The sequence below is a fragment of the Odocoileus virginianus genome, chromosome 10 (genome assembly GCF_023699985.2).
Source record: "Odocoileus virginianus isolate 20LAN1187 ecotype Illinois chromosome 10, Ovbor_1.2, whole genome shotgun sequence".
In the NCBI taxonomy this organism is placed as follows: Eukaryota; Metazoa; Chordata; class Mammalia; order Artiodactyla; family Cervidae; genus Odocoileus; species Odocoileus virginianus.
In genome coordinates, this window is record NC_069683.1 from 32,061,208 (window position 1) to 32,082,879 (window position 21,672).

Sequence of the window (21,672 nt, forward strand, 5' to 3'; positions counted from 1 at the left end):
TATAGGGAATAAACATTTCCCAACACAAGAGATTCAATTGCACCATGACGTCTCTCAATAAGAGGTGGAAACAATGATTGAATAAAGGTTTAAAATGGGAAAAGAAGAAAGCAGTGAAGGGAGGATGTGAGCAAAGGCAGGTGAGCCAGAGGAAGAGGAATGACTGGATGGAGGTACAGTTTGCAGTGATGAGCTATAAATTAGGACATGTAGATGGAAGACTCTTTGTAAAATGTCTGGCTGACTTCCCACCACACCTCCCACAAAGATTTTGATATTTTGCATTATTATACTTATTGAGTATACCTGAAAATCAAGGGACTCTGGGATCAATCTATACTGGCTTAAACAATTCAAGAGACTATTGGCTCAATCCAGCAGAGTAAAAAGATTAATGAATCTGCAGGCTGGTCTTTGTCCAGAACTGTATGATGAGGCTGGATTGCAGGTTCTCTTTGTCTGCTTCTTATTGTTGGTTTTCTGGAGTAGCCTGTTCCATTCTCAAGGAAGCTTACCCCTTCTGACAGCAATGATGCTGACAACACTTAGGGATTCATTCTATCCAATCTGTGTCCAATGAGAAATGTACCAGTTATGCTGAGGAAAATGAATTTTCTCACAAAATCCAATCCAAAGATCTCTCCCTTATCATTCATTATGGTGGGATAACACCACATGCATGAAACTATCACAAGCTTCAGGCATGGGAATGGATGCCTGATATGAGAGTTCCATGATTTATACTCCATGAGTCCCATCCCAGGGCCTTCTCACATACTAAAATATTCTATTTCTTGATGTAGGTGATGGTAACCCAGGTATGTGCAGTTTGTGAGAAATCATCAAGATGTAGAATCACAATTTATACATGTTCCAGTGTGTATATTAGACCATATAAATGCATCTCAGATACATGCAAGGGGATACAAAAGACGGAAGATTAATATCAAACTAAAATTCAAAACCAATACTAATAAATTTATTTTTAAAAATCAAAAGAGATTTAACATATTTTCTCAATGTTTGGTAAAGCAAATAAAAAACAAAGGCATAGAAATGGGAATATTTTAATAACATTTTCATTTAATGTGGTAATGAGAGCGTAACTATGGAACAGAAAGAACACTTTCTACCTTGCTAATTGTACATTTTCCTACCAAAATATCTCTGGGATCTTTACAAAACTGATTATTTATCAGTGAGAAAAGATCAATAAATGCAAATATTTGATAGTCATACACACAATATACTTTGGAATAAAACTTCAACAATTAGCAAAAAACCCTAAAACTCATTATTATTATTGTTAAAATAATTGACCCTTAATAAAGCCCAAATTTATTATTGTTATTGTCATTATTATTATAAAAAACCTAGAACATAGCAAGCAGGACTAGTGTAGGAATCTAGGTTTACTCAGTCCTTGCTGCACTTTCCTAGTATGTTCAATTAGCCATGCTTTCTATACTTTATGCATGTTACCTTAGCAGTAATGAGCCATATACTTAATTTTTTTGCTGTTTTGTGTTTTATCTAAATTTATCAAGAAATAATTCACAAAATATTGTATTAGTTTAAGGTTCATGATTTAATGCTTTCATACATGTATATGTTGCAGAATAATTACCACAGCAAATTTAGTTTAATCAATCACCTCACATAGTTACAATTTTCTTTCTTCTGATGAGAATTTTCAAGATGTACTCTCTCAGCAACTCATAGGTGTATAATACAGTGCTGTTAACTATCATCATCATCTTGTATATTACTTCCTCAGAAATATTTATCCTATAAGTTTGTACTTTTTCATTTACCATTTTCCCCACTCCCCCCCCAACTCAGCTGATCACCATTTGTTCTCTGTTCCTCCAAGTTTAGTTATTTTAGATTCCTCATAGAAGTGAGATCATACAGTATTTGCCTTTCTCTGATTTATTCCTCCTAGCATAATGCCTTTGAGGTCCACTATGTTGTCACAAATGGTAAAATTTCATTTTTTATGGCTAAACAATGTTCTATTGTGCATGTATTTTTATGTAAATACCACATTTTCTTTAACTGTTCATCCATTGATAGACACACTTAGGTTGTTTCAATGTGTTGGCTAAAGTAAATAGTGCTGCAATGATCTTGGGACAGCTATCTCTTTAAGACAGTGATTTCCTTTCCTTAGAACATTTACCCAGAAGTGGAGTTACTGGGTCATATGTTAATATTAGGTGTAATTTTTTTGAGCACCTCCATACTGTTTTCTACAGTCATTCATTGATTTATATTCCCACTAGCAGTGTTCAAGGGTTCCTTCCTCTCCATATCCTCACCAACACTTATCTCCTGCTTTTGATGAGAGTCATTGTAACAGGTATGAAGTGATCCCACTGCGGTTTTGACTTGTAGTTCCCTTGTGATTAGTGATACTGACTACCTTTTCACGTACCTGTTGGTCATCTGTATGTCTACTTTGGAAAATTGTCTATTCACTTCCTCTGCCCATTTTTTTTAATCAGATTGGTAGCATTTTCCTTTTGAGTTCTGTGAGCCCCTTATAAGTTTCGAATGTTAACCCTTTACCAGATATCTAATTTGCAAATAGCTTTTCCCATTTCATAGACCTCCTATCATTGTGCTGATGGAATGATTCCTTTGCTGTGCAGTTTTTTAGTTTGATATAGTTCCTCTCGCTAATTTTTGCTTTTATTGTTTTTTCCCTTTTGTTGTCAAATTCAAGAAATCATTGCCAAGACCAACATCAAAGAGATTATCCCTTAGAATTTCTTCCAGGAGCTTTTTCTTTCAGGTCTTACATTCAAATCTATCATCTATTTTGAGTTGATTTTTGAGTTTAGTATAAGATGAGGGTCCAATTTTATTATTTTGCTTGTGAATATCCAGTTTTCCCAATATCATTTATTGAAGAAACTATTTTGTCCCTGTTGTGCATTCTTGGTTCTTTGTTAAAAATTAATTGATGAGTGGCGCGGCGCGGCGGAAGAGGTTTTGGTATGAACAGGATTCGGATTCACGTCTTGCCGACCAGTCAAGGGAGGATCACCCCAGTGCCCAGATCTCAGGAGCCCCTGTCTTGTTCGTTTACTCATCGTCCATGTTCGCAGCCTCGTCTGGAGGGGCAGGAATTTTGCATTAAGCATATCCTTGAAGACAAGAATGCGCCTTTCAAGCAGTGTAGCTATGTATCGACGAAGAACGGAAAAAGATGTCCCAGTGCTGCCCCAAAGCCTGAGAAGAAAGATGGGGTATCCTTCTGTGCTGAACATGCTCGTAGGAATGCCCTGGCACTTCATGCGCAAATGAAAAAGACCAATCCAGGGCCTGTGGGTGAAACACTCTTGTGCCAGCTGAGCTCATACGCTAAGACAGAGCTGGGGTCTCAGACTCCAGAAAGTAGCCGCAGTGAAGCCAGCCGAATTCTGGATGAAGACAGCTGGAGTGATGGGGAGCAGGAACCCATTACTGTGGATCAGACATGGAGAGGTGACCCTGACAGTGAAGCTGATAGCATAGACAGTGATCAAGAAGATCCCCTAAAACATGCTGGTGTCTACACAGCAGAAGAAGTGGCCCTGATTATGCGTGAGAAGCTTATTCGTTTGCAGTCTTTGTACATTGATCAGTTTAAACGACTTCAGCATCTGCTCAAAGAGAAGAAGCGACGTTACTTACACAATCGCAAAGTGGAACATGAAGCTCTAGGTAGTAGTCTCCTGACTGGCCCAGAGGGACTTCTGGCCAAAGAACGAGAAAACTTAAAGCGTCTAAAATGTCTTCGGCGGTATCGTCAGCGCTATGGAGTGGAAGCCTTACTACACAGGCAGCTGAAGGAGCGCAGAATGCTGGCCACAGATGGTGCCGCCCAACAGGCCCACACCACTCGTTCCAGTCAGAGGTGCTTGGCCTTTGTGGATGATGTTCGTTGTTCCAATCAGTCTCTTCCAATGACCAGACACTGCCTTACCCAGAAAGATGCGACTGCCATTGGTGACCTGTTAACTCTTTACTCTGGTCTAATGGAGACAGCCCTGGACTGAAAGTGAAGGACCCAGTCTCTAGTTATATTTGTCAGGACACGAATCAGGTTCTCTTCAAATGCTGCCAGGGATCTGAAGAGGTACCCTGCAACAAACCAGTTCCTGTAAGCCTTTCTGAGGATCCTTGCTGCCCACTGCACTTCCAGTTGCCTCCTCAGATGTATAAGCCCGAGCAGGTACTGTCTGTGCCAGACGATCTGGAAGCCGGCCCCATGGATCTGTACTTGAGTGCTGCCGAGCTTCAACCCACTGAGAGTTTACCTCTGGAGTTCAGTGATGTAAGTTAGAGAAGCTCTGCTCTGGTTGGCCCTTGAGGCAAGGCCTTATTTATTAATGGTGAGACTAGGTTAGTCATTTGTGGTTTAAAAAAGAAAAAAACTGATAAATTTTTTGAAATGATATGTATGGTTGTGTTTGTATGTTAACATTCATTTAGAGACAGTTTAAATTTACAGAAGTTTTTCTGAGGGCCTGATAAGGCAAATTATAAACTAAGAGAAGTTGGAGGGAAGTTTCTTTGTGATTGGATTTATGTAGCTGGGAAATTTGGTGCCCATTCACAAGGTAATTCACTAGAATCTTAACATATATAAATGAATTCTGATATCTGTTCAGCAATGCAAAGTGTTTTGGTTGTGTAGTCAGGGTTATCATTTTTAGATTAATGTGTCACTCCCAAAAAACAGCCCTAAACTTAGCTCTGCCTATTGTTTTTCATTTTTGATAATTGTTAAAAGATTCTTTTGTGAAAGGACTCAGATATCAGTGAACTCTAAATATTTACTGTGACAACCTTCCAAGTGTACACTTCATTGCTTTTTTCAGCCTGCTCCTCAACTGGTCCCAGCTCTTAAGCGCATCTCTGATTGTATTTGCTTCCCTAATTAGCACTACCCTACTGTGTCATTCACTTTAGGGATCAATTGACGTTCCTTCTCTTTTGGCACTTGCCTTAATCTTTAGCTTTCTGAATAAAGGTTTTCATTATTTATTATGAAGATAAATCTGAATTTAATAAATAAGATGTCTTGTATATAACCGTGGCATATTTAAAGTGACAAATCTAAATAGAAAATTTAGTAAAGGTTGCAGTATTGTTTATGTAGGGGTAGAAGCAGTATTTGGATGGCCTACAGTGTTGCTCACTAAAAAGATACATCAGGAAAGGCTAATATCTTAAAAAGCGGTACTGATTCAGTAAACTGATTCAGTGAATCAATAAGCTGATTTCACGGAATTCCGTGGAGGTCCAGTGGTTCAGACTGGGTGCTTTGACTGCTGTGGCCTGGGTTCATTGCCTGGTTGGGGAGCTAAGTTTGCACAAGCCAAGTGGTGTGGCCCCAAAAGAAGAGTTAACTGAATAAATTTCCTTCCCCTCTCTTTTGATTGTATACTGTCTGTAGGCTTTTTTAAAAACAACCTGATCAAGTACTACGTTGCCAGATTCCCTTCACATAATAATGTATATATGTAGAAATTAGCACGTGTTTTATTTAGATGTACGAGATTATTGTTAATTTTTATTTCATGTGATTGTTAATTTCTAGAGCCATTTCTGTTTTGACCCTTTTGTTTCCCCTTTCACTTGTTTTTGTCGTTAATTTTAAAGAGTTCTCTCTCAAACTTTTGATGATTTAGATCTGAGAAAATGTGACTCTTTTTGTTGAAGATTATATTGTTTGCTTTTCAGAGAATAATAACACAGAATGTTAGCGATTATGAGATGTGAAAGAATGTATGAGAAGTAACTTTATTTTTGAGAATCTAATGAGTTTTTAAGAGGGACCTTTGTTGTTAGAGGCTTAAAAGTGATAATTAGCTATTTGTACTTGATCATCTATTATGTCTGTATTAATGTACTTTAGATGAACCACATTAGTCGTTTAAAAAGTAGTTTTATTCTTTGGAGGTAAAAAGTCTCCAGAAAATGTTGAAACACATTCAAATTCAGTTTTATAAAAGAATTTTTGTCCTCCCGTAAATTCTGAATATACTAGTCTTCTGGGAAAAAATAGTTTCTTTATGTGAATTCCACCCAGCAATCTACCTATGTTCTTTCTTAGATATCATTTCTGTAACTTAATAATAATTTCTGGTAACTTGTGGGAGGACCAGGTATCAGACATTAATACTTGCCTGTTTTCTGTCCTTTGATGTAGGAATATTTGACAAATAATAATTTAATACCTTAATCCTAAAAAAAAAAAAAAAATTAATTGATGACATATGCATGAGTTTATTTCTGGATTCTCTATTGTGTTCTATTTGTGTCTTTTTATGCCAATGCCATACTGTTTTGATTACTATGGTTTGTAATATAGCTTGAAATCAGGAAGTGTGGTTCCTCTAGCTTTGCTCTTGTTGATCGGGATTGCCAAGACCACACTTTTCTCAGAGTTGAATATTGAACAAGGATCTATCCATCTCTGATCCATGAGGATAACTCCAGTAGACAATCCAGAGCTCCCTGTTGGGGTAAGAAGACTTTACCAGGTCTCCTTGGCTGTTGGGGTTTATTCCTGCCCAGTCTTGTTTCAGCAATTTTTATTTTCCAGATGTTTGCACTCCTAACTCCATTTCAGTATCTGCTACCTAGAAAAGCCAGGGAACACAGATAGTACTCAAAGAAGTTAGCAAAAGGAGACCATAAAATAGGATTTGGTAACTGAATCTTACCATCTGATGGGTCTTATAGTTCCCATTCATTTTGTTATGTGAAATATGGACATCTCCTGGCACAACTGAGAAGTTCAGTAGTAAAAGCTTTCAGATGGTGACCAGGAAATAATGTAGCCCTGGTGGGAAAAGTCTGGATAGTGAAATGATTCAGGTATTGAAAGGTAGGAAGGAAGATGGGTTGATAAATCAAAGAATAATAGAATTATACAGTTGTTACTATATTACTTTGATCCCTGCAGATAGATAACAAAAAGGTGACCACAGTCAACACCATAGAAAACTAAGTATGAGAACCAAAGAGTCTTTCAGAACTTCACAAGAACCCTCATCTCTTGCTGTGGCTAAGCAGAAAAAGCTAAATCAAATCCAGGGATTTAAATGGCTAGACTTCAAAGACAGTTGAATGCTTAATCAAGAAATGTCTGTTGTGCCAAGGTTGGAGTTGGAATTGGAAAAAATCTAAGAGTTTGACATATGGATGGGAAATCTGGATAGATGTCTCCAAGGACTTTCCCTCCAAGATATCTCTGAACCTTCTGATGATTGAGAACTTGCCAATCCCTCCCCATTAAGAGCAGGAAGACTACATAAGGTAGATTCAGGAAGATAATCATGAATTACCTTCATCTCTGCTCTAGGAATCCAGGCCTATTAATACAGTTAAGTCATATAAACCCAGTCAGAGACACTAGACCAGATAATGAAAAAAGAGGCTGTATCACAAAGGAACTGCAAGATCTAGCTGGCCTATACCAATGGAGGTCAGAAAAACCCATGGTACTGGAGCCTGAGGGTACTGGATCAGGTGGCTAGTACTGTACATTAGACTGGAGAAGGAGAGTTTGTTGCCTTGGACTGCAAAGAAAAGAAAGAAAGTTTGGCAGTAAGGAGATCTAAGATTGATACATGTAGATGGACATATAGAGTAGGCATGAAGTGTGATGATCCTTGTGTCCTACATTAACATCCAATCAAGTAGATTAAATGATTCAGCCAGCTTCTGTTGGCAACAGCCAAGTGATGGCCTATATGCATGCATGAGTGTGTGTGTGTGTGTGTGTGTGTGTGTGTGTGTGTATCTGAAGGATATAGGTCTCTAACAAGGTCTCTGAACACATATGTTTAGTTGACTGTCCGCCTGGGGAGCCAGCTTTGAACCCAAAGAGAATGTAGATGGCTCCCCTGAATGCTACAATAGTGCACAGACTACTCTGAAAGTCAAACAGTTCCCATAAGGAGAGGAATTCAAGAAGACGTGAAACTACTGCTTGTTATGTTTATTACAGGGGAAGTCAAACATCACATTTATGATCAATCTAGACAGCATGTTAAAAAGCAGAGACGTTATTTTGCCAACAAATGTCCATCTAGTCAAGGCTATGGTTTTTCCAGTAGTCATGTATGGATGTGAGAGTTGGACTATAAAGAAAGCTGAGCACTGAAGAATTGATGCTTTTGAACTGTGGTGTTGGAGAAGACTCTTGAGAGTCCCTTGGACAGAAAGGATATCCAACCAGTCCATCCTAAAGGAAATCAGTCCTGAATATTCGCTGGAAGGACTGATGTTGAAGCTGAAACTCCAATACTTTGGCCACCTGATGTGAAGAACTGACTCACTGGAAAAGACCCTGATGCTGAGAAAGATTGAAGGCAGGAGGAGAAGGGGATGACAGAGGATGAGATGGTTGGATGGCATCACCGACTCAATGGACGTGAGTTTGAGTAAACTCCGGGAGTTGGCGATGGACAGGGAGGCCTGGAGTGCAGCAGTCCATGGAGTCACAAAGAGTTGGACACAACTGAGCGACTGAACTGAACTGAACTGAAACATCACATACTCTCTGAGATATTTAAGATGATCTTTGTTCTGAGATACTGAAACTTGTGACAGATGTGTCATATTTGAAGTCAGAGAAAAGTGAACATCCCCTATAACTGGCTACACCAACATGTCAAGAGATTCCTAATATCTTGTGAGTCCCCTGATCCAATCATTTTATTGACATGGACTATATCATGAAAGAGCTGAATACAACAGAGCATTCTAGGCAACTTGGGCATGGATTTTTGAAAAAACAGTTTATTGAACAATCTCTTCCACCCAGATCCCTCTTCCCCTCAGATCCCTCCTAAGATTTCCTCTCAGGGACTGTTCTACTACCAGCTCCTGCTTAACTCTTGTGCCTGTCCCGTCCTCTAGGTCTGCTCCAGGACTTGAGACTAACATCTTACCTCAGATTGCCATATTCTTATCAGTTAGAAAAGTATTATTTAGCACTTATTCTATCCCAGGCCCTGTATGAAGCAACTGGAACACAGGGGTGAAGAAATTCATATAGTCACTACCCTTGGAAAGCTTGTATTATGGAGGGTAGCAACCAAACAGTACAGAGATCACACATTTATTAATAATTATATAAGGAAAACTCAAGCTAATAAGATCCTTATAATGGAAATGAGAGAAGTAGAATCTACAAAACGTATCTAAAATCAGCCAGGCAACTGTAAATTCAGAAGCAGAAAGAATATTAATCCTGTCTTTTACTACAGTTTCAAGTTACCTATGTCAAAGTGATACAAAGCCCACAAGAGGAAAGACTCAGCAGCATCTCCTCTAAAGTCTCTAAGCCACGTGTGTGGGTCACATGCTAGCCTCTCAGGGGACACTTCATAGTCAACCCTGCGGTCATCAGAGAGACCTGTTAGACCCTCATCCATAAGATGTTATCCCAGTATAGGTACTTTTCTTCATCCTCCATGTTTTCTCTGCTTCCCACTGTTGGGGAAGGAAGGCAAGTGGAACTCTTCAGAGGTAAGGGGGATGAGGATGATCTGTCTTTAGAATAAAATGTGAAAAAAAAAACAGATTTTATGCTGTGAAGATTAACTTCTTTGAAGCATTTGTCTTACATTAATCCAATTAAGCTAAGAATATCTGCTCTTCCTCACCTGTGTCACGTTATAGACGTTTCTGACTGTTCTCTTGGCAACCAGGTGCAACTTATCATGAGGAAAATAAAATCCCATTTTGATGCATTAAATAAAATTTAATAAAGGACTATGAGGGGAAGGACAGGATGTTCGAAAGGTGAGTAATGTGGGTAGGGTAGTTGTGGTTTGGGGAGTCAAGGATGTCATCTCAAGGGAAGAACATATTTTAAGGGGAATATAAAGAAAGAATATGAATTAATCAGTAGCAAAGTGGAGTGAGAAAAACATATCAGATGAGAAGGAAGGCATTTTTTACCAGCTCCAGGCAAGAATGGGATAATGACTTCATAAAACTGAAAGCAGACATTGCACCAGAAGTGGGTAGATGAGTGGATGACTGTGTGTGGGGGCAGAAGTGTAGCATGAATTAACAGAAAGAATGGGATCAAATCAAGCTGGGCTCCATAGCCATGTTAAGATTTTATTTCCTACATATCGCAGAAACCCATTGAGATATTTTAAGCAAGAAGAGACATCGTAATTACATTTTGAAAGTTCACCATTTTCCTCTCCACACTGATTATAGTTGGAAATTTTGGTGTCACCTGCAAGGCCAGGAGAGCATGATTTCAAGAATCACTGGCTGCCATGAGGTTGAAGCTGGTGTTTCCTGAATTGCTACTTTTTGGAGTAGAATTATAAACTAGCTATATTTTGTCTCAGTTGGTACCAAATGGAGAAACAATGTAACTCTGAAATGATCACATATGCATCAAACTTTGAACCTTACCAAATCAACTTCTATTCCTCCCCTGGGATGGAGACAGAGATCAATGTGACTTCTGTGATCTTCCGAAGTTAGTGATCACCCAATAAACTGTAAATTCATCAAGGTCAGAAACTGTATTTCCCCAGGCACAGTCTCATTAAAACTCATCTTAACAAAAACTCATTGAATGAATGAATGAGTATATGCCAATGAATGAAAGTGTATGCCCCCAAAAAAATAACAAAAATCAAAACAAAGCTGTATATTTGGCTTGGGTTTAGGCTTCAGAGATTTTTTTTTCCATAAATGGGCTTATTTAACTGGCCCCTCTAAGGGCTTTGAGAAGGAACCTTCACTCAGAGACAGCATTTGATTAAAAAGACTTCCAAATGCCTGTTTAATGCCCTACTGAAAAGAGGATTATACAAGATTCAAATGTTACTCAAACTGGTTACGACCACTTGATGATGAAATTTCTTTATTGTGTGTGTGAAATTCCAATTTCACGGTTTCACGCTCCACTTTTTTGGCACAGGCTCTAGTAATCACAAATTATTTCTCAGCTGAATAACAATGGAAATAGTTTTTATCCCTTTATTACCACCCCTGGAGCAGAAACTAAAGATGTAGATAATCTACATCCCATGATGTAGATTCAAAAATGCACTCCCCTCTCTATGTACAAATAGCAACATTAAAGGAGGAAGCAAGCATTACATGCTCCAAATGTTGCAAAATGAGAGATTATCCTGAGGAAAATCACACCATTGATGATATGACTCAACAACCTTAGAAAATATGCACAAAAATCACTTCAGTTCAGTGCAGTTCAGTTCAGTTCAGTCGCTCAGTCGGGTCCAACTCTTTGCAGCCCCATGAATCGCAGCACGCCAGGCCTCCCTGTCCATCACCAACTCCCGGAGTTTATTCAAACTTATATCCATCGAGTCAGTGATGCCATCCAGCCATCTCTTCCTCTGTCGACCCCTTCTCCTCCTGCCCCCAACCCCTCCCAGCATCAGAGCCTTTTCCAATGAGTCAACTCTTCGCATGAGATGGCCAAAGTATTGGAATTTCAGCTTCAGCATCAGTCCTTCCAATGAACACCCAGGACTGATCTCCTTTAGGATGGACTGGTTGGATCTCCTTGCAGTCCAAAGGACTCTCAAGAGTCTTCTCCAACACCACAGTTCAAGAGCATCAACTCTTCGGTTCTCAGCTTTCTTCACAGTCCAGCTTAGTTTCCCACATCAAAAAAAAAAAAAAAGAACCATCCTACATGGATAAGCAAAGTGTCTATAATCTGAGACTATAAAGGGAAATTTAACAAAAGTCTCTAAAAACTATGGTCTACAAGTGGAGAAAGATACTAACAGTATCAAATGAGACTTTAAGAAGTTCCCATGGAATTCTCTGGTCCCCAAAATTGGGTGACTATGGGAAAGTATCAAGAGAAATTCTGTTTTGAATTATAATCTGTGTGAGACCCTTAAGTAGAACAGTTTGGTTCCCCCCAAACAGCTAAATTTTGTTTACATATTTATGGAAGATTCTCATTGCAGAAAGTAAAATCTCATCTATTTTTCGGTCTCTTGAAGCTCTACCCTATTACAGTGAGCCTTTGGATAAGTTTGAAGAATTACAATGATTTGAAAAGTAATTCTGCCATAACCATTAAAATGTATAAGCACATATACTCTATATCCATCAGACTCACTTTGAGGAATCTGTCATATAGAAATAAAATAGCAGTACATATGAACATATGGAAAGAGAGAGAAAGTGTAAGTGTTAGTCGCTCAGTCATGTCCAACTCTTTGGGACCCCATGGACTGTAGTTTGACAGACTCCTCTGTCCCTGGGATTTCCCAGGCAAGAACACTGGATGGATTGCCACTCCTTTCTCCAGGGGATCTTCCTGACCCAGGGATCAAGCCCAGGTCTCCTGCATTGCAGGCAGATTCAATACTGTCTGAGCCACCAGGGAAAACCATGAACATATGGAACTAGATGTTTATTGAGCCTTCATCTTAATAACAATAATCCAGTAATATCTTGGATATTTATAATAGAGAAACAGATAAACTGTTGTATTACATGTTATCAAAACATATTATCAATAAAAACTCAATGACAACAATCAAAAGAGAGAAATTCCTAATGTATTGTCAAACTTGAAAAACTAAGCAAATTATATATGTTCATGCTGAGAAATGCAGAATGTTTGGTCACCTGTTAAATTTAGTTAGAGTTCCGTTGAGCAGTGACCAAATACGCCATGCCTTCTCAGCACAGTCAGAATGTACGTAAGTCCATTTTTCTTCTCCATAATTTCATCAAAGCTCTTTTCATCTCACTGTTTCGCAAGCTATAGATCAGTGGATTCAGCAGAGGTGTGAGCAACGTGTAAGCCAAGGACATCAGCTTCTTGGTTTCTGGGGAGTAGCCAGATTTGGGTTGTAAGTAAGTCATACTGGCTGTGCCATAGAAGAGGGTAACAGATGTGAGATGGGAGGCACAGGTGGAAAAGGCCTTTTGCCTCCCAGTGGTTGATGGCATCTTCAGGATGGCAAAGAGAATTCTCATGTAAGACAAGAGTATCAACACAAAAGGAACCATGATAATTAAAATGGTGCCAGTGAATGCATAGATCTCAAACAAAAAGGTGTTTGCACATGCAAGCTCTAACACTGGGGGAGTCTCACAGAAGAGATGATTAATTTCATTGGGGCCACAAAAGGGAAAACTAAAAACCCATGATGTCTGCGCAGTAGCCACCATGATCCATGAGACCCATGAGAACATTACTAATTTTATGAAAACCCTTTTGTTCATAGTCACTGGGTAGCTCAGAGGATGGCAGATTGCAACAAATCGGTCATAAGCCATTGCTCCCAGGAGAAAACATTCGGTCCCCCCAAAAAGAATAATGAAATACATCTGTGCAAAACAGCCTGCAAAAGTGATCCTAGCTTTTTCACTGGAGAGGACCACCAGCATTTCAGGCATGATGACTGCACTGAAACCCACTTCCACCACAGACAGGTTCAGGAGAAACAGATACATGGGAACGTGGAGGCTCTGTTCCAATGAGATGACAACTATAATGATGGCATTTCCCAGCAGAGTCACCAGATAATCAACCAAGAACACTCCAAAAAGCTGCACTTGGAGTTGAGGAAAATTAGAAAAGCCCAAGAGGATGAAGTCAAACACAGCACTTTCATTTTCCCTTTTCATTTCAGAAGAGAAGTATGTATTGTTTTTATGGACCATGTATGTAAATTATAAAGTAAAAATCCAAAGCTGAGAGTTCGAGTATGATATTCTTGGCAGACGATACAATGATGAGTTCATTCTGGCAAATCAAGTTGGCAGTTTTGAGAATGGCTAATAAACTGGAATAGGGACTCTTCTAAGTACAAATAAAGAAGTGAAGCATTTTGGCTCAGAAATCTTGTTTCAAAAGTACAAAATAACAGCGGATGTTCACTAGTAATTTTTTGCTAGGTGGAAAATTAATCTTTTCCTTAAAATATACACAGACATTATATTATTTAGAATCTATTGTCTATGATAATACTTTAATGTATGCATCTCTGGTCTTTTCAGTTTCATGTTTATATATGAACTTTTAAATTAAGTATTTCAAATAAACAAATAGCAAAAAACATCTGGAAAAATATTATAATTAGTAATTCAAAATTAAAACAAAATTTTGGTGAATATTTACTATAAATGCCAAGGTTCAAAATTAATTTATAATAACTTTATTTTTAAAAAATATACAAATAATATACCCCAACAAATACAGAAACACTTAAAAGAGGTTGGATTTAAATGCACTTATCTCAGATAAACCTAAGTAAATTGTTTCAAGCACTCCAGTTTCTAGTCAGAGTAGATCTGACTAATTATACTGAAATTTGCCTGAATGATAAACTTTAGAGGTCCATTCTCCATGGCCTATCCTTACAACTGTTGAAGTGACTTTCAAGGATATTAAAAAAACACCATTTTTTTGTCATTCTGATCCTGTGGTTTAAACAACCACTCTCTCTTTCAATCTCTCTCTTTCTCTCATTTCCCCACTACTCTCTACCCCATCATTCACTGACTCCCATCACCCTAAGTTCTTTTCTGCCATAACACTCATCACCAACTGAAATACCACACACTTATTAGAGTTTTATGCTTATTGTTTAACTCCCCCTTCTGGAACATAAGCTCCAGGACCACAGGAACTTTGCTCTGTTGCTCACTGTATTCTCAGTGCTGGAATAGATGCTAAATGATATAATAGATAATAAACCAATATTTGCTGAATAGGTGTAATAATAAATACTAAAATTAGGAAAACCCATGGAATGGGTTTTCTGCCCTTAAGGAATGTAGTATCTAAAGGAAAAATCAAATTCAAAATGAGAGCCCCAGAATTAATCCATGGCTTTTCTAGAAGTTTGAGACTTCTTGTGGGATTGGAACTACCACTAGATTGGCGGAATGAGTTCAGACTCTGCCAATACCTCCAAGATGAGTCCTTGCTTCTCTCTGCACTCAGGTTCCCCTGTGTGGTTGGGAGCAGACAAATAACCCAAGACATCTCTTCCGGTTCTGACATGAGTGTTGCTCTGATTAGTTCTTGGAAAACTGCAGCCCGCAAAGCTTCCCCTCCATTCAGATCACACACAAGCTGAAGGAAGACTGGAATCGTGGTGGATGAGCATGTAGGAGGCATACATGCTGTCTGCGTCCTATGGCCGAGCCAGCCCCAAGCAGAGCTGACCATCCTCCTCCCAATCTTCCTGAGCCCCTCTCTGGGCAGAGCACCTCACTTCTCCCCTGATTCCCCCTCCAGTCATCCAGACCAACTCTCCCCTGCCTCTAGCATCCTCCTCACTTTTGGAAGCTTTGATCTTTAAGATCTGGAGTCCCTCTGGGCTCAGCAAGTTCATCCCTACTTTCATTGCTCCATCTCACTGTCTCTTTTCCTCTCCTTTCAACCTCCTTCCCATCATTAAATGGCTTCCAATCTGACTTCTCCAGGTTTTGTAACTTCTCCTCCAATCTCTCCCTCATACCCCTGCCAAAATAACATCATCCTCCCTCCCCAAACCTTCAGAGTCTCCTTCTGTCAGTAAAATAAAATGCCTTTTCTCAGCCTGTCATTTAAGGGAAACCAGAGTTAGGACAAGTACTCTAGAAATTTAAAGAGGGAAATATTACTTCCGAATGGAAAAGGAGAGTGAACAACCATAAGCAGAGGATGTCATGGTAGAAGGGCCATAAAGTGGAAGGAGGAAGCACGGTTTGATGAAATCAAAGGTATTTATTCAATGACATCTTAGTACTAGAATTGGCCTTTGGAGGGTGCTTTGAAAACTAGCAGAATTTCACTGTAGGACATGAGGAAGCCAGGACAGAAAAACAGGCAAGCTAAAGACATGTAATGTTGTCTTGAGCTCAGATCATTAGGGCAATAGCAGAGAATAAAAGGCAAGGTGATTTACTGAATTTAGCTATAGTGATAAATTAAAATCAAGTGTTTGTATCAACTTTAATAATTATATTTTTTATACCAAAAAAACCCCCAAATTAGTAAACTCTACAGGAAAAATAAACTTTTTAAGTATCATTTCTAGTAGGCAAAATTATATATTAAACTCCAGGTGTGTAAAACCAAATGAGTTTTAAAAATAAGAAAATTTAGAGTATATTAAAAATATACAAACTCCTGGTGCTGATAAATTTAGAAACAAATTTAAATGTGCTGCCTTCATTTAAAAAAAAAACCTAAACCTGAATGGTCCATCTTTTCTTTTTAATATAAGCTAAAATGATGGCCTAATTCACTGACATGTTCCTCTCACTCGAGTGTTAACTTTCTGTAAATGACCTTGGGTAAATTACTTCCTCCTCTGGATTTCATCTTTCTCCATGACTAGCCTTATTTACGACCATCTGCCACTCCAGCTACAAACCTCTATGAACTGATGATTAGGGCAAGCAATCATCAATTAGAGCTCTGATTATTGCCCAAACTTATACATGAATATGAAAGGCGGTGTAGTAGGCATTCTTACCTGAGCACTGATAGACATCTCCAATTATCGTCGAGAAAAACTGTAAATAGTAAACCCACTGACAGGTACATAAGTAGACTCTTCAATTCCTAACCTAATGATTGCCTCAATTTTCATCTCATTTAAACTTATATTTCACTTCTTTAGTTGAGAAATGCTCCCATAAACACAACTCAGTGATTCAATACGCTGATTTTATATTATATGGCCAAAAAATTGTTTGCCCTAGGATAATCTTTCTCTAAAGAACTTACTCCCACTTTATATAGACTTGCCCATAAGACTATCCCATATGGACCTAAGAAAATTCAATTGCACAAACTTGGAGTAACATTCTCAGTTTCTATGAGGAATAAACACCTCTTCACTCAAGAGGCTCAATTCCACCATGACCTCCCCAATTAAGAAATTCTCTAGTAATAGGAAACACATTAAGTTGATTGAGGTTACTTTGTAGAAAGCCTGGATGTCCTTACCAATATGTTTGATATTTTCTAGTACAAATATGGTAATACTGAAATTTTAATGGAGAAAAAGTCATTCAGATGATTTTATAATTGGGGCTTTTTAACTTGAAATCAAAATATCTGGACTAGTTTTATGACTGAGCAAATAAGTAACTTCTCTGTCTCTATTACATTTCTGCTAAAATAATGTTACTAATTTCACAAGGTATGTGTTAGAACCAGTGTTCAGTCTATGCTGAAATGAACACCCAAATTATCATGTTGTACACCTTAAATTTTCACACTTTTATATGTCAAATGTATTTCAACAACAACAACATAAAACCTCACAGTAAATAAATAAATAAATTTATTATCATTACTGCTGCTATAAATTGAAAATTGTCATTACATTTATATTTTACTTATATTTATACAATATTTATGTATATTATATGTACAATATATTAACAATTAATATACACTATACACATATTCAATATATACTATATTTTATAAATATGCCTATTTATATCTTAAATATACTCTATTTAATATATTATTTATATATATTTGTATAATAAGTTTATTATTATATTTAAACATATATAGTAGTAGCAGTTACAAGTCTTATCATCTCTCTAAAGTACTATTATTATATGGTTTTAATTTTATAATTTTTATGAATTTATAATTATTATTTTATAATACTACATATTTTAAAAACTGATGCTCAGAAAAAATAAGTAACTTAACAAAAACATACATACATGTAGAAAGTGGCAGTACCAAAATTTGGAACTAAGTCTTTTTAGCTTTCACTGAGTGTCCAGTAAATCACTCTGATTTTCACATCAGTGATATTTTATGTATATTCAACTAGCAACAGTGAGAACAAGTAATTTATATTTATCATTTCTAGGCCATCAAAAATGTTCTACTATCTTTGGTTGAGTTGACTCGTTGTAAAAGACCCTGATGCTGGGAGGGATTGGGGGCAGGAGGAGAAGGGGACAACAGAAGATGAGATGGCTGGATGGCATCACTGACTCGATGAACATGAGTTTGAGTAAACTCCGGGAGTTGGTGATGGACAGGGAGGCCTGGCGTGCTGCGATCATGGGGTCTCAAAGAGTCGGACACGACTGAGTGACTGAAGTGAACTGAATTGATCTTTGGTATGGTTTTGACATGCTTATGACACCAACATAAGTTATTTTGTTACATTTGATTTTGTCACAGGTAAAATTCATGCTGAGGCATCATTTCTACCTGGGGAAGCCCTGATATATCTCTGTTTTATTGTATCTGTCCACAGAGTGGTGTGAAAAGGACACATTAAAAGCAGGAAGCAGGAAGAGCTGGGTGACCTTTCTCCCTAAGAACCCACCACCTCAGATATCTGCCAGTCACTTCCTACACAGTAACCATGTCCCAAATGTCATTGGACAGTACAGGCTACTGTCAAGTGTAGCACACTAACCCAATCTCAAAGCTGTGTAGATTTACTTACATGAATTCAGTCTTTTCCTGGCAGTTCAGTTCAGTTCAGTTACTCAGTCATGTCCAGCTCTTTGCGGCCCTGTGGACTGCAGCACGCCAGGCCTCCCTGTCCATCACCAACTCCCAGGGTTTACCAAAACTCATGTTCATTGAGTCAGTGATGCCATCCAACCATCTCATCCTCTGTCATCCCCTTCTCCTACAGCCTTCAATCTTTCCCAGCATCAGGGGCCTTTCCAATGAGTCAGTTCTTTGCATCAAGTGGCCAAAGTATTGGAGTTTCAACTTCAACATTAGTCCTTCCAATGAACACCCAGGACTGATCTCCTTTAGGATGGACTGGTTGGACCTCCTTGCAGTCCAAGGGACTCTCAAGGGTCTTCTCCAACACCACAGTACAAAAACATGAATTCTTCAGCACTCAGCTTTCTTTATAGTCCAACTCTCACATCCATACATGACTACTGGAAAAACCATAGCCTTGACTAGATGGACCTTTGTTGGCAAGGTAATGTCTCTGTTTTTTTAATATGCTATCTAGGTTGGTCATAACTTTCCTTCCAAGGAGTAAGCATCTTTTAATTTCATGGCTGCAGTCACCATCTGCAGTGATTTTGGAGCCCCCAAAATAAAGCGTCTCACTGTTTCCACCGCTTCCCCATCTATTTCCAATGAAGTGATGGGACCAGATGCCATGATCTTAGTTTTCTGAATGTTGAGCTTTAAGCCAACTTTTTCACTCTCCTCTTTCACTTTCAGCAAGAGGCTCTTTACTTCCTCTTCACTTTCTGCCATAAAGGTGGTGTCATCTGCATATCTGAGGTTATTGATATTTCTCCCAGCAATCTTGATTCCAGCTTGAGCTTCATCCAGCCCAGCATTTCTCATGATATATTCTGTATAGAATTTAAATAAGCAGGGTGACAATATACAGCCTTGATGTACTCCTGTTCCTATTTGGAACCAGTCTGTTGTTCCATGTTCAGTTCTAACTGTTGCTTCCTCACCTGCATACAGATTTCTCAAGAGGCAGGTCAGGTGGTCTGGTATTCCCATCTCTTTCAGAATTTTCCACAGTTTGTTGTGAGCCACACTGTCAAAGGCTTTGGCATAGTCAATAAAGCAGAAATAGATGTTTTTCTGGAACTCTCTTGCTTTTTCGATGCTCCATCGGATGTTGGCAATTTGATCTCTGGTTCTTCTGCCTTTTCTAAAACCAGCTTCAACATCTGGAAGTTCTCGGTTCATGTATTGCTGAAGCCTGGCTTGGAGAATTTTGAGCATTACTTGACTAGTGTGTGAGATGAGTGCAATTGTGCAGTAGTTTGAGCATTCTTTGGCATTGCCTTTCTTTGAGATTGGAATGAAAACTGACCTTTTCCAGTCCTGTGGCCACTGCTGAGTTCTCCAAATTTGCTGGCATACTGAGTGCAGCACTTTCACAGCATCATCTTTCAGGATTTGAAATAGCTCAACTGGAATTCCATCACCTCTACTAGCTTTGTTCGTAGTGATGCTTCCTAAGGCCCACTTGACTTCAATTTCCAGGATGTCTGGCTCAAGATGGTCACACCATCGTGATCATCTGGGTTATGAAGATGTTTTTTGTATAGTTCTTCTGTGTATTCTGATAGACAGAGTGCCTGATGAACTATGGATGGAGGTTCGTGACATTGTACAGGAGACAGGGATCAAGACCATCCCCATGGAAAAGAAGTGCAAAAAAGCAAAAGGGCTGTCTGAGTAGGCCTTACAAATAGCTGTGAAAAGAAGAGAAGCAAAAAGCAAAGGAGAAAATGAAACATATTCCCATTTGAATGCAGTTTCAAAGAATAGCAAGGAGAGATAAGAAAGCCTTCCTCAGTGATCAGTGCAAAGAAATAGAGGAAAACAACAGAATGGGAAAGACTAGAGATCTCTTCAAGAAAATTAGAGATACCAAGGGAACATTTCATGCAAAGATGGGTACAGTAAAGGACAGAAATGGTATGGACCTAACAGAAGCAGAAGACATTAAGAAGAGGTGGCAAGAATACACAGAAGAACTGTACAAAAAAGATCTTCACAACCCAGATAATCATGATGGTGTGGTCACTCACCTAGAGCCAGACATCCTGGAATGTGAAGTCAACTGGGCCTTAGAAAGCATCACTACGAACAAAGCTAGTAGAGGTGATGGAATTCCAGTTGAGCTATTTCAAATCCTGAAAGATGATGCTGTGAAAGTGCTGCACTCAATATGCCAGCAAATTTGGAGAACTCAGCAGTGGCCACAGGATTGGAAAAGGTCAGTTTTCATTCCAATCTCAAAGAAAGGCAATGCCAAAGAATGCTCAAACTACCACACAATTGCACTCATCTCACAAACTAGTCAAGTAATGCTCAAAATTCTCCAAGCCAGGCTTCAGCAATATGTGAACCGTGAACTTCCAGATGTTCAAGCTGGTTTTAGAAAAGGCAGAAGAACTAGAGATCAAATTGCCAACATCTGCTGGATCATCAAAAAAGCAAGAGAATTCCAGAAAAACATCTATTTCTACTTTATTGACTATGCCAAAGCCTTTGACAGTGTGGCTCACAATAAACTGTGGAAAATTCTGAAAGAGATGGGAATACCAGACCACCTGACCTGCCTCTTGAGAAATCTGTATGCAGGTGAGGAAGCAACTGTTAAAACTGAACATGGAACAACAGACTGGTTCCAAATAGGAAAGGAGTATGTCATGGCTGTATATTGTCACCCTGCTTATTTAAATTCTATGCAGAGCACATCATGAGAAAAGCTGGGCTGAAAGAAGCACAAGCTGGAATCAAGATTGCTGGGAGAAATATCAATAACCTCAGATATGCAGATGACACTACCCTTATGGCAGAAAGTGAAGAGGAACTAAAGAGCCTCTTGATGAAAGTGAAAGAGGAGAGTTAAAAAGTTGGCTTAAAGCTCAACATTCAGAAAACTAAGATCATGGCATCTGGTCCCATCACTTCATGGGAAATAGATGGAGAAACAGTAGAAACAGTGTCAGACTTTATTTTTGGGGGCTCCAAAATCACTGCAGATGGTGACTGCAGCCATGAAATTAAAAGATGCTTACTCCTTGGAAGGAAAGTTATGACCAACCTAGATAGCATATTAAAAAAACAGAGACATTACCTTGCCAACAAAGGTCCATCTAGTCAAGGCTATGGTTTTTCCAGTGGTCATATATGGATGT

At 38.6% G+C, this 21,672-nt stretch overlaps 1 protein-coding gene and 1 pseudogene across 1 annotated transcript; one reads left to right on the plus strand and one right to left on the minus strand.

Moving 5' to 3' along the window:
* Positions 1-2,982: 2,982 nt before the first annotated feature.
* Positions 2,983-4,146, plus strand: LOC139037134 (KAT8 regulatory NSL complex subunit 2 pseudogene; annotated as a pseudogene).
* Positions 4,147-12,720: 8,574 nt separating this feature from the next.
* Positions 12,721-13,665, minus strand: LOC110148072 (olfactory receptor 10A3-like). The gene has a single exon (XM_020909960.2). It carries the CDS (start codon positions 13,663-13,665, stop codon positions 12,721-12,723), a length of 945 nt encoding a protein of 314 aa, XP_020765619.2.
* Between the last annotated feature and the right edge of the window lie 8,007 nt (positions 13,666-21,672).

Bases quoted from the DNA above. Each gene is read 5' to 3' on its own strand.
- LOC110148072 (XM_020909960.2), bottom strand. From the start codon at position 13,665: ATGAAAAGGGAAAATGAAAGTGCTGTGTTTGACTTCATCCTCTTGGGC.